Source organism: Polistes canadensis, unplaced genomic scaffold, assembly GCF_001313835.1.
Source record: "Polistes canadensis isolate GaletaPanama2010 unplaced genomic scaffold, ASM131383v1 scaffold_297, whole genome shotgun sequence".
In the NCBI taxonomy this organism is placed as follows: domain Eukaryota; kingdom Metazoa; phylum Arthropoda; class Insecta; order Hymenoptera; family Vespidae; genus Polistes; species Polistes canadensis.
In genome coordinates this window covers 102,842-117,841 of record NW_014569844.1, presented here as the reverse complement: position 1 = coordinate 117,841, position 15,000 = coordinate 102,842, and the positions used below count along the sequence as shown (strand labels likewise).

Genomic DNA, 15,000 nt, shown 5'->3' with positions numbered 1-15,000 from the left:
AGGAGAAAAGAAGAAAGTAATTAGGAAGGCAAGAAAAAGAAAGTACATTATTTAAAAAGAAAACGTGATTAGAGAAAAAATATCAATTAGATTAGAACAGAATATTAGAAATAGTAAATAGTATTTCTATCCGTAACCACTACCCCCCTTCATCCCTCCGCATATTATTACTTTCTTCCGTTTACTTTTGTTATTTCTTTACATTTTTTTTCCTCCCACTTCCCCTCTAATATTTTTTCCTTTCCTTTTTTCATGTCCCTCCTTCTTATCCCTTCCTCTTTTTCTTTTTTCCTCTTCCCTTTTTCTAACCGTTAGTACCTCATTTCCTTATACCACCGTTAACTTGGGCTCTTCCCACGACTCGTCCATCCCCAAGCAGCAAGCCCCAACCCCCTGCCACCTTACTACAAACCCCTGTCGGATGAAAGATCGCTCATCTCTGTAAATACGCCGTGAGAAAACCGTTTAAGCCCCGGCACGGATCTTTTCCGCAAACTCTGCTAAAAGAAGAAGAGTAAAAAGACGACAAGGTAGTACTCTCTCTCTCTCTCTTTCTCACACTTTATCACCCTCTCCTTCTCTTTTTCTTTCTTTCCCTGCTTCTCGGTTGAGCTTTAATGTAACTTGTAAAAAGAATAAAAGGAACAAAAAAAGTGGTCTTACGCAAATGGTGTTACGTTGATCGTTGCGTGATTCGACTGATGTGAAATGATTACGAATTGGAAAGAATAAAGAAAGAGAAAAAGAAAGAGAGAGTTTTAAGGAAGAAGAGGTGGTGGCAAAGGGAATGGGAGAAGAGAGAGAGAGAGAGAGAGAGAGAGAGAGAGAGAGAGAGAGAGAGAGAGAGAAAGAAGGTGGAAAGGGCAGGAAAGGATGAAAGAAATTCACAAATCTTCCCTCATTCTAGGTGGGTCGCATTATAACTTTAATGCATAATGCACAAGCTGTCTGTCTCTGTACTATCATACATAGCAATGGCAGAGGGGTGGAGGAAGGGAATGGAAAAAGGGACGAATGCGAATGCGAAACAGAATTTTTTTCCATTTCCTCTGTTTCTCTTTCACCCCTCATGTTTTTTCTCTTTGAATGATAATTCGTTGAAAAATTTCTAATTTGTTATATTATACATTTTTCCGACAAATATATTATTAATCTTTTTTCCTTTTATATATATATATGGAAAGTATTTTAATAAATATTATTATATGGTTCTGACGTGTACGGGGGAGGGGATGTATCGAGTAACGAAAAATTCGTACTGACGTTTTTTTAATTAACATAATACACATTTGAAAAATAGAACGATGAATGAGAGAGGAAGGGAGAGAGAGAAAAGAAAAAAAGAAAAAGGAATATGAAAAATGTCAATTTCGTTCGAGTGTACTATAAACCTCCGGTAAATCCTCTTTTTCTTCGCTTCTTCATCATCTTCTTTTTCTTCTTCTTCTTTTTCTTACTCTTTTGTAATGTATCTTTCGAAGAAAGACTTATATATATATATATATATATAATACTTAACTTGACCATTGTAGTCACGCTTGGCAAAGGTGCTTTTCTTCGATCGTCCCGTTGCTACAAACCGTATCAGTAGTGTACACGTATGTAAGTTCTAAAACGCGTTACAGAATTGACAAAAAAGAACAAAAATAAAGATAAAGATAAGAAGAAGAAGAAGAACATTAAAAAGAGAGAAAAAGAGAAATTGTATTTGTTAAGTCAGTATTTTGCAATAATTAATTTTAATAGAATAAATAATTAATACATTTGAATGTGTTTCGTTTCGTGTGAATAATTTGTCAGTATTTAAAATTGGGTCAGTATTGCATTATCTATTGCATAGAAAATAATATAGTATTTAAACAACTGATCATTATTATATTATTAACTGGTATTATACTGACTTATTAATATTATATTTTATATTAATTTAATATTTTATTATATATATATATATTGAGAGAAATACTGATCCAATAAATAGTCATGTCTAAAAAAATCAGACACCTTCCGGCATTTACAATTAACATAACTTCAAATTTCATTGAGATTCTATAAAAGAAATTCAAACATTTCTATATAACATCGTTTATTTCCTTCTCCATAGAATAGAATACGAGAAATACCCATAGAAAAAGGTAGAAAAAGAGTAACAGAAAAAAAAAGAAAAGAAAATAAAAGGAATAGAAAAGAAAAAAAGAAAAATAGAAAGAAGGGAGTCTGGTAGCCGTCGCTCTTGGGATTGTTTATAAGACTTCCGGTGGCTGGCACGCTTTTCAGAATTCACCCTCTTTCAACCCCCTTTTTCTCTCTCTCTTTCTCTTTCTCTCTCTCTCTCTCTCTTTCTCGGGCAACTCGATGCCAGACAACAAGGGAGATTGTATGTATTACCTCGGCTGTCTGCCGCACGCTTGCCCCGGCTCTTCCCAATCTACTTTCGAATCTCACCACGACCGATACAAGACACACACCGGCAATGCCAGGAACCGGTAAACTCACCCCCGTGCACTCACATTCTCGGCTAGCAATGCAATGCGATCAAATCGAACTCACCGAGTCCTCCTGTCACGAGCCTGCTATCCTTCTATACCCTAACAACACATACTAAACCCCATTCACACACATATACACACAGAGATTTGACTCTTCTATCTAACTATCTATCTTTCTCTTTACTTCGCTTATTCTCTTTAAACAACAATGTTACTATCTTTCTTCATCTTGTTTTTCGTTTATCTCTACAATAATAATAATAACAACTGAAACTATAGCTGAAAGAGAATATTTGTCATTTTTATATATTTGTATGCGTGCGTGTTCACGTGTACACGCGTGTGTATTTTATGAGAAAATTTTCTACAAGAGATTTATTAGGAGAATTTTATAAAAGAAGATTATTTTATTATTCATTTCTCTCGTGATCTCTTTCTTCATTTATATTTAATTACGCATCATCTACGCGTTATTCATTAATTTTTCAATTTTAATCATAATCCCGCTAATCTTTTGAGCTTTGAATTTAGTCGAGTATCGATTAATATCCACAATCAATACACTGAGTTTTATCAACAAAATTGTTGAACGTTATAATAGAAATAGATGAATTCATATATATATAGGAAAAGAATTTGTTGTTTATAGAATATTTATGCACGTAATAACACAATTAACTTTCTATCTTCTTCTCTTTTTCTTACTTATTACGCGCAAAATTTCTATTCATTTTCTATCTCGCATTCTAATCAACACAATTTACCATACACACACGCTGATAGATGCGAGATTTTTTGTTTGATATTAACGAAAAGATTTATTCGATTATCGATGATTGGTAGGAGAAAATTTCTACGCGAAAAAGTTGGAAGATTAGAAGAAGAAAAAAAGCAAAAAGGGAAAATATAAAAGGAAGGAGAAAAAAAAATAAGAAACGAGATCAATTAATCACGTTTTGCTCGGGCCAAGCAATTTGGCCGGAAGGCTCGTTGTTTTCAGATAAGAGTGGGTGGGTGGGTGAGTTGACCTGGGGTGGGGGTTGAAAAAGGAAAAAAAAGGGAGGAAACGAAGAAGAGTTTGAGGGAGAAAGGGAAAGGGTTCTTCCTCTTCCTCTTCCACTTCTTCTTCTTCTTCTTGTTCCTTTTCTTCCTTACTTGCTTCTAACAATTGGACCGGCCACGTTATGGACAAACAATCTTATCTCTTTCTACAAAGAAAGATCGAATTCTACTGCCTTTCAACCCTTTTTCTCTCTTATCCACCCTTTCACTATGTTTCTTTCTTTCTTTTCTTTTCTTTTCTTTTCTTTTCTTTTTTTCGTCGTGCGAATTCGTTCAGGATAAATCGAACATATTATAAATGTTTATATTAGAAAAAAAATATATATTATGTTTCAACGAATATAAGCAAAAAGAATGAGAAACTTTTTATTCGTAAGTGAACATTACTTTCTCATAAAAAATATCATTTCTAGCGTTTATTTTATTTCGATCAAATTAAATTTTGCCAATTTATAAATGCGTTACGTTTGAAATTAATATAATGATTTGATGATACGATAAAGTAAATACGAATAAAATTTTGTTTAACGTCTAAACAAAATAATAAACGACAACAATAACAAATAATTTAATTAAATTACATTCTATTATAATATGCAGCATGACCAACAAAATATAATACAAATATGTAATCCTGAAAAACTACATTCATTGAAATATTATATTACGCGGCATTGTATTTAAAACTTCTACTTCTTCCATCAGAAAACACAAAAAAAAATAAAAAATTCATAAATAAACAAATAAATAAATGAAATACAATAACACACACACACACACACACAACACACAATGAATTGATTTTAATTTTAATAACGAGAAGAGAGAACAAAATAAATGATCAATTTATTTACGATGAATATAATATTATATTAATGATAAACCACAGGATGGAAAATGCAATTGATCGAAGTAGGTGTTGTTATTTTTTTCTTTCTTTCTTCCTTTTTTTCTGGATTGGTGCGATCTTAACGTTCTTGATAAGACGTAATGAAATTCTAAGAATGGAAAAAGGAATGCTTGTACGTTGGGATAGACAAGACTGACTGGGTTGGAGGAGGAATGGGGGCAACACTGGTTTGAACGAAATCAGACGCAGACGGTTTTCCTTTCGCACGGAAAAGCATTAGGAGGCAATTTAATTCGAACGACAAGCGCAGCGTTACTCTCTTCCCCACTTCGTCGAATAAACATCACCAACAGAACTTGACCAGGAATCCTATCTATACATATATATCTATTTATCTATATAGAAATATCTCTAATACGTACTGGGTGAAACTACGGGAACGTGATGATCGCCAATGAAATATTCAACTGTTATTATAATGCCGATTTAAAAAAAAAAGAACAGAAAATAAAGAACAAATATTTCATTTCTCGGGGTGAGGCTAGCAACCTAAGTCCTAATAAAATGGGAAAGAACAAGAAGATATTTAATTTCATTGAAATCTATAATTTATCTAATTGTAAGATGATTCAAAGAGAATATTCAAATTGTGATTATCGTACTTTCTTTTTTTCTCTTCTGTTCACGACAATAAAAAAGAAAAAAAAAAATAACTAATACTAAAAAATTTAATACGATCATTACAATAACTCAACGTGTGATAAAACTATTTCCTCGAGTTTAAAAACAAATCAAGGTGTGTTGGAATATATTTTTTTCTAAACTTTTTGTTCATCGATTTAAATGGACGAAACAAAAGATCATATATGTAATTGATAGTTTTATTATATTATATTATATATTGATAATATTCTTGATCGATCTAACGACAGAATAATTTGAACCGATCGCGTTCGATGATATACACCCGGTATATATATATATATATATTTATACATGTACATAGGAAATCTATTTCCTCAGAATCGTATAACACGGGTTTGGCATTGCACATCTCGTCTGTTCCGGACATGGTCGTTGGCACAAACGACTGATTTTCCTATCCAACCCCCTCCCCGTTCTCCTCCCCTTCCCCCTGCCACCTCAATCTCATCCTCTTACTTCCCTCTCGACCCCTCGTACTTCACCTAAGATTAGATTTCCTTAAATCTAGTTCTTACTATCTTCTATATTATCTTCCTATTTAAATATATTACAATTAGGGTTCATTGAAATTATTATTCAATGATAATTTATAGAAAAATTGTATTCCTTTCTTTTTTTCAATTAATCTAAGAGAAATTTTACAAACGAATAAATTTGTATATCGAACAACATGATACTTACAAATAATTGGGATTCGTTTAATTATTAAATTTTCTGACAATATGTAGGGGGGACATTATTTGATATTATAAGAAAGGTTTCTGTTTTTTCCTTGTGTTTTATTCTTTATGGATATATATAGATATAGATATATATAGGTCAACTTAATTGATTCGAATATATTGGAATACATTCGTATGAGACAATTAAATGAATTTTATCGAATAAAATATCGACTGTCTCTATCGCGGATATTTCAATAAAACGTGTCATGTGTTTTCCTATACGGGTAAATGTGAAAAATGGATAGAGATAAAATTATTCTGTTACAATATACATACATAGTTATGTGTATATGCATTTATATATTATATTACATATACATAGACGAGACTATGGTGAGACACTTTTTAAATTATGATTTTACTTTATCGAAAATAAAGAAAGCTGCAAATTGTGTTTATAATTATTTATGTATGAACATAAATCAATTAACTTTAGTAATATGATTTATTAATCTACGAAATACGATCCATATAAAGTATATTATTAATATATTATAATTGGTGAGATGTTTTTAAACGATTTATTTATAATGCACGATTGATTATGGTTGTAACGATGAAGTATAAAAATGTGTCCTACTCACCGATTGGCACGTTGACAGCAAAAAGGAAGACAAGAGCTCGATAGCAGAGCATCGTGCGCCAATCAGAATCAACTACTGATGATTCTCTCTCGTCTTTATGGTGTCTTTTAATGAAAGGGTTGAGGGTGGGTGGGGTTTTTTGTAGGAAAGATATGCTTCTATTCCTCTTTTTCTCGTTTTTCTTCCCACACTATCTCATGCACGCTCCTTCTTTCTCCCTCTCTCTCTCTCTCTTTCTCGTTCTTTCTTATTTTTTTTTCCTTTATTTTTATTTTCTTTTTTATCTACTTAACCCCATCATCTTCCACGCGAGCCACCGTCGTTGGTTTATTGACGTATAACATGCCTGAAACGAAAACGGTTATAATTTATTAGTAAAATAAAATGCAATTCAATCAAAATTGATAAAGTATTTGATATAAAATATAATACATTTTTACTTCTTATAATATAAATATCACGTTTTTTTTTGTAATAAGAATATTACAAATATTGATAATACATTGGTACACACAGAATAGATCTAGAACTAATATTTGAATCTTTCAAAATTCTATTAAATGGTCACGATAGAAGAAAGAGAAACTACTCGAGATAGGCGAACAGAACAGGACAGGATAGGGCTAGACAGAACAAGACAGGACTAGACAGGACAGGATAGGATGATGGTAGATAGAGAATGAGAAAGATAGAAATGAAGTGGAGTGTCCCCCCTGCGTCAGGGGGAACGGTAAGGCCGGAAACGTTTTCATCGGGCAGACTTCCGTCGAATGGGGTTCGTCATTGACGGCTTTATCGTTCGTTTCCACCGAACGAACTTTCGGCTTGCCTATGTGTACCCTTGTACCTCGAAACTGACTATACAACCCCGTCACAACCCTTGCTCGCCATCACCCTCACATAAAACCTGAGAGAAAGATAGAGTGAAAGATAGAATGAGATAGCTAGAGAGAGAATCGGTCTACTGTCTGTACTATTCTAACACACATACACATACGCATACTTTGTTATTCTATTCTACCTATCCAAACGGGTTCTCTCTCTCTCTCTCTTTCTCTATCTCTATCTCTGCTTCTTTCTTTCTCTTGTTTGCTTTTCATAAGGTTTGTCATTTCATTCGTCAAAATTTTCTTCGTTTCAAATTGATTTTATCGATTACTATAAAAATATTTTCGTCAGTGAAAATATTAATGACAATTTTGTACAATAATGTTGATTTTTCTTTTTTTCTTCCCCCCATAAAGAAATAATAATTTTGTGTTTATTGGTATATACGTGTTGTTATCTTAATCATGGGAAAAGAAAGGGTAGTTTTCCTTTCATTCCTTTTTTTCCCCCTTTTCAAGGAAACCACCGTTTGCGAAACTCGTTTACTTGATAAGGAGATAATATTGTGTCAATGGTTACTTGAATCTTGAGAGATTCTTGACGAATTGTGGTTCTATATTGTGTGTCAAGATTACGTAGGTGTTGTTCTATAGATGAGAGTTTTATAAATGATATCGAATTCAAATTTATATATGGGATTGAATGTTCCATTATTTTTTCTTTTTATATATCTTTTATGAGTTATATGTTATACTTAGAAAAATAAAAATTGTATACAGAACCNTTTACTTAAATGGAAACCTCACGTTGCTTACCATAATCAAAAATTAATTTAAGAAAAATAAAAGAAAAAGGAATAATAAAGTGTGAGAGGAAAAAAAAAAAAGGGATGAAACGAAAATTTTTTTTTACATTAAAAGAGATAAAACGAAACGTGCAAGAAAACTTAAATAAAAGCAAATTAAATTGGTCAAGAATAAAATACTGGAAGATAATGAATAAAAGAAAATAAATGATAGGGGCAGTGAAATAGTTAAGACTTTGAATGATAGAACAGCAATGAATAAAGATTAAAATATAAAATTAATGAAAAAGAAAAAATAAAGAATCATATAGATGATAGAAAATAAAAACGTTTGGAAGAACTTTAGGTACATTTTAAAGGGCAATCACGCGAATGCCTACACTTTTTCTTATATTCGTATTCTCTTTTTACGTCTCTTTTATACTAACTATTTATACATAAATGTATAAAAATATATATATATATATATATATGTATATATATATAATATTTTTATATATCACAGTGTTAACAGTATCGTCCCTCTACAAAAAAAAAAGAACTTTGTTCTACCCGTTCCCATTTAATATAAAATTTGTATAAATCACAGTGTTAACAGTATCGTCCCTCTACAAAAAAAAAAGAACTTTGTTCTACCCGTTCCCATTTAATATAAAATTTGTATTTTAAAATCGAAAAAAATGGAAGACACTCTTCGGATGAAATTAAACCACTTCTTCTTTGGTGATCATGATTTAACAACCCTTTTCAATCACTTTAGAACTAACTATTAATGCCTGTCAAATGTTTCGCAAGATGAATGCCGAATATTCAACGAACCTTCGTGATACTAATAGCTAGAAGTCAAGACGAGATCGAACACATACACATCCATCCATACATACGCATAGAAATATATCCAAACAGGTATATATATATATATATATATATATTTTTGAACGATATCGATGATACTTCACTTGTAAAATCGCGAGACGAGACGTTTGAAAAATAAGTTTTCGATATATCAAATCGATCTCCTTCTCGACTCTTCTCGAGCTGTCAATCGATCAATTCTGCGTCAGGTAAAACTACCTGAAACGCTTGGCGTTCGTTAAGACGTTCAAAAAACTCAAATATCCTTGCTATTGGATTCTTAATAGACGTGAACTAAGCTAAACCCATATATAATACGTAGAATATTATGCAAAGTATTAGAAAACCATTCAATATTTTATACATTTGACATTGTAACAAATTGTCACACCTTAATTTTGATCTAAAAACTAGTATTACTAAGTTTATTATATTATTTTAACATACAAACATGTTTATTTTATTATATCGTTAGAAAACGATTGTGATTTTTAGATTGACGTTTACTAAAACTTCGTTATTGAGAATTATGTGTTCCGTGCACTGTATAAATATTAAATGATTTTTTTAAAACACTCTATGTATATATAATCTATAAAAAAGTTTCAACGTTCTAATTCGATCTTCGTTAACTGAGATACGTTTAACTTAACGAGTTAATTTTGTTTCTAAAAGTATAGCTGTTACTCAGATCTTTCAAGTTGTCTCTTCTTTTAATTTATAATACCTTCTATCGAGTTTTCTAATTATACATCTATATATTTTCTTGAATACTAAGTTTCTTCGTAAATTTTTCTAGTTAACTACATTAAGATTCGTATATAATTATTGGTAATATCGATCGGATTTGTCAATACTTGCATGTGAGTTTCAAAACTGATATATTATATATATAAGTGAACAATTAAAACAAAAAAAGAAGAGTAGTAATGATATTTGTTTATTAAGTTTCAAATCAGTATCCCATTATTATTCGTACTTTTTCGCGTACATCTCTTATAGAAAAATAATATTTTACGATTTTTTTTTCTAGAATTTATTAACCTATATATTCTTATTATTCAAATATTATACGGAAATTTTTTAAATTTTTTCTCGTTGTTAGTTTAAGAAGTTTTTTCTTTTTTTTTTCCTTTAAATATAAAATAATTTTACGAACGAATCCAAAGGACACGCGTATTACATACGTAATTATTCTAGAATAAATCAAATTACGATTACTTTGTAATTTTTCACGTCCACGCTTTATAGTTTTTACTATAATAAAATGTATCTTCTATTTAATACTTTAATAACAATATTAAAATTTATTTATTATATTTTATATTATCAACCGAGTTACTTGATAGTTTCTTCCGAGTTTTTATAAGTTCGGATTTAACTTTGCGCAAAAAAAAAAGGACAGGTCGAAAAGTTAACAAAAATTAGTTTCAGAATTTAAGTGACCATTGCAATTCGACGTTATGAAAATTCCAGAAATTTTCTTCATTTATTATTATCCTTAAATTGTTTTATACAATACGAGTATCATTGGGTATCCAATATTTTTGTTCTTTTTACCATTTCTTCCATATCAATTTTATTCGTATATTTGAATGAACCATTATCTATCCTACAGTCTAATAAATATATTGATTCAACAATCCGGCTTCTATCGACGGTCAAATATTGTCTAAAGTTTAAGTATCTGTTTCGGGAGAAAAAGAGATCCCCTAGAGAAATGTAGACCTTTATTCAATATACCCGACCTACATATTTTATCAAGCATACATGTATGTCAAACAATCGATCTATCCTAAAATGCTACAGAAAATATATACCTCTCATAGTTGTACGTTAACGTCAAAATTCGGAGAAAGAGAGAGAAAGAGAGAAAACCATAAAATTATTAGAAAAGAAAATATTTAACTTTATTCGCGTTTCTACATTAACATTTCAAACCGTTTAATATTGTTATACAATTGAATCTTTATTACATAATGACCACATTTCCAAAAAAAAAAAGAAAGTCATAATATATTTAACGAGTGTATAAATATGAATATAAAAAAATATACCATTTATGCTATAAGAATCATTGACTCGTCAAATAACTCCTAAGAAATTACTTCCCAGAAAATGAACAATCGGTCATTTATTAGACCAATCGTGAGATACGTTTAAAACACGTTAATAAATATTATTAAATAAATAAATAAATGTTAAAAAAAAAAGAAGAAAAAAAGAAAAATAAAGAACCTTAACATAATAATTATTCCAAGTATTCGCAATAATATGAACGATAAATAAATTCCAGGTAACACGGCCTACTACACTCATCTACACCACCGTCAAAATGTAACCGTGTGCGTGCGTGTTGGATCGTAAATGGCACGACCGATTCATCAACGATGATCGTAGCTAGATAGGCGGGTATTTTAGGTGAGGAGGGTTGCGTCAAATTTATGAGGAAGGAAATAAATCTAAAGCTTCTACCCCATCCCACCCCACCCCACTCCACCCCACCTTGTCGCCGTTTCTCGCATGACCTCCGACTCGTACAACTAGTTCACACTATTAACCGTGTAAAGCTCGTGTGAACGTGCAAAACCTTCATGAGAGAATGAGTGAGTAAAAGAGAGAGAAAGAGAGAGAGAAAGAGAGAGAGAAAGAGAAAGAATATGTGTGTTCTCTCTTTCTCTCATGCACCTATTGCACACTACTAGCATACGTTTTGGAGGGGGGGGGGGGCGAGGGTTGGACGCTTATGAAACTAGTTTATTTAAGCTGTCGCTGACATTTGCGTACGGTACGGCCGACATATATTGGATCACCGTTCTTTGTTAAACACGACGCGAATTCTCTCACACACACTGATACACACACATATACAGTTTCATTTTCTCTATCTCTCTATCTCTCTTTTAATGTCTCCAAAGTTATCTTATTCTTCCTCTTGGTTCAACACATACACACACATATATATTATATGTATATATATGCCGATATTTCACACATATATATATATATATATTATATACATGCATCATGCCGATATTTCACACACATACACACCTACACCACCACTATCACCCTACTTTCAAACTTTATTCTCCATTAACGGATACACCTAGCACGTATAATAATAATAATAATAATAATAATTTGCGATAACGTTACGAACAGATAATGCAATTAATAAAATAATATGATACTCTCTCGAGAGGGAGAGAAAGAGAGAGAATATACAGAATTGTGAATTGAGGATAGAATAGTGGGAGGGGGAGGGGAAGGTGTAGAAAAGTGGGTGACCTCTGGGCTTGTGGAGGATAGTCAAGTGGGGGTTTAAGTAACACGATATTCTATGTTATCGATACTTATTAATTATAGAGAAGAAATATATATGTATATATAACACAAATTCATAGCTATTTAGTAGAATTTCGAGAATTGATAATAATGAATTTCTATTACGTAATTGGTATTTGGTTGATTATAAAAACGGATTTTCATTGATTCGAATTATCAATGAATATATATACGTGTGTTTATAGATGTTAATAATAATAATAATAATAATAATAATAATAATAATAATAATAATAATAATAATAATTACAAAATTGGTTAGTATATAATATAGTTTAATAAATATAATTGGTTGGTAGAATTAAACGTAATTCAATATTTATTATCGCATCTATCTCACGTTTGATTATAAACCTAATCATATAATAAAGCAATAAAATATATATATAAAAAAAAAAGGTTTTTTCTTTTTATCAAGTACTATACTATTTTTTAGATAAATTTGAAGTAAATCGGGGTGAGATTAAATATTAAGAAATAAAAAATAAATGATTACAAGTAAGAATATATATATAATATATGATATATAGGATTAAATTCATGTTCGTATATAATGTATGTATATATAATATATAAATGAATACATAAATTGTAGTCCAACGTAGCGAGAACTTTCCTTCGCGTTTCTGCAGAGATAGAATTGGAATTCTGACTTTTAGAAGACCGTGAATAAAAGGTAGAAAAGGTATCTACATAAGTAAGTAAGTGTATGTATATATGTGTGTAGAAACTCGGAAAATATTTCTATATATAAAAGAATATGTAAGATATGCGAACTCGCATGCAAACCAGAACGCGTAAAACACATTTTCACCGAAATCGTGAATATTCAACCCTTCGAACGATTTTCCTCCTCCACGATTACGTTTACAACACGATCACCTTCATGCGAAATCATCGAACAATTTTTCCTAATATATAAGTTGTATGTAATTAAATAATATTTTATAGAAATAATTATACGCAACACCTTGACAAAACACTAATTTTTAATTATAAATATATATTCAAAAATATTTATTCTATCGATTAAATCAATCAGATTTGACATAATATTTTTTGAAATTAACTTATTCTAGAAATAAATACCCAAACCATACGTCTAGACGTTTTCATTTCGATGAAACGCCAATGACGTGGGGTATACACGTAGGTAGTCAGTTAATTCCCCCCAAAAATAAAAATAAGCGCTTGTCAACTCGGATTGTTTTTCACAGCGCGACGACTCTTCGTTTATAAACGAAACAGGGTTAACACATTTTTCTAAAAAGATTCCACCGAAGATGACCAACAAAAAAAAACAAAAAGAAATTCTTCAAGATGTAAAATAAATTATTTATCGGTTTCAATAACGAGCACTAATTTTTAACCGATAGATATATATATATATATCGTACATACCAATTCATTTGATTAGGTACATTTTCACATAGAATAACGTATATGTCAGTATACTAATACCAAACCCGTTCAATTTGTTCGAAAGTATTGAAACTTTTTCAAAGCGGTCTATTAAACCGTCTTACTCTTCAACTAAAACTTTTCTCCCCCTATCCCGTTCCTCCCATTTTCGAAAAAGCCAAAACTTTTGATCTATTCATAAATATATGTGTGTGCATCGAAAAAAAAGTTTTCGACAAATTTATACGAGCTACTTTTTTTAATTTCTTTTTTTTAGAACGGAAGAGTTGAAAAGTCAAAGGATAACTGTTACGTCAGACCCAATTGAAAATGTGAACGCTTTCTTTCTTTCGAAAATCCTGCTCGGAATAAATCAATAACTATAAATACTACGAAACTACAAGCAAATAAGGGAAGAATACTTTAATCCCTTATACGAGTATCGAATTTGTTTCTTTAGTATAAAAAACATTTATATATTGCATTGAGTCATGAAATCATCATCATCATATCAACTACATGTTGACGTATAGTACACACATCATATCAGAGTATAGCAATTGATTATCACCTCAGAACCGGTGATGATGTGTTGTTACCTACTATTACTACTACTACTACTATTCAAAGACCATGAGTAGTGGGGAAAATCGTTCAGCACTTCGTTACGCTTTGGCGTCAACGATATTTGATGATGGTACGCGTCGAATGAGTATATAGAAGCCCTGAGGGTGATCAAATATTCCTCGAAAATAGTCCGCTTTACACTCTCTATGTCCAATACCAGATATACGTATTTCTAAGCGCACCTGTAACAGAGCTGCTTGCTTGCTTGCTTGTTCCGCAATTACATTTTAGCTTTCAATGTTAGTTGGGTTGGGCAGGTGGGGTGTATTGAGCAGGAGGTTGCTGGGTTGTATTTCTATCTCTTGACATACACCTTTAAACGAACATAAATTAGACTGGTATCTATTTTTAGATTTACGTTTGAACCCCTCCTCCTCCTCCTCCTCCTCCTCTAACTCCCCACTTATTGTTAAAACGTCTTTAACAAGTAAAATAATATTGTCTTGGTTTGCAATTAATTTTTCGAAAAAAATTAGAGAATAGATTATCGATTGTAAATGTCGTATCGAATCAAATATTTTCACAAGTAATTGCGTTATTTTCGGAAGATTTAGTTTTTTTCGTAAACTTTTTTTGGCACTCTCCGAGAACATTTGAATAATATAACGATTTCATTTAAATTAGATCATCGATAAGGATTAATTTTTATCCCGATCGTTTACGAATGATCAGTATAAGTAATATTTTCAAATGAACTATAAATATAACTATAAATATATAT

The 15,000-nt window shown here is 31.1% G+C and overlaps 1 protein-coding gene across 2 annotated transcripts in view; it reads right to left on the bottom strand.

Annotated features, from left to right (window-relative positions):
• LOC106791328 (lachesin-like) overlaps window positions 1-15,000 on the bottom strand; it is a 114,070-nt gene that overhangs the window by 40,953 nt on the left and 58,117 nt on the right. For both annotated transcript variants that reach the window (XM_014756889.1, XM_014756888.1), the window contains exon 2: window positions 6,416-6,761. In XM_014756889.1, the coding sequence (XP_014612375.1) occupies window positions 6,416-6,467 (52 nt within the window). In that variant the 5' untranslated portion in view covers window positions 6,468-6,761. The remainder of the gene's footprint in view (window positions 1-6,415; window positions 6,762-15,000) is intronic.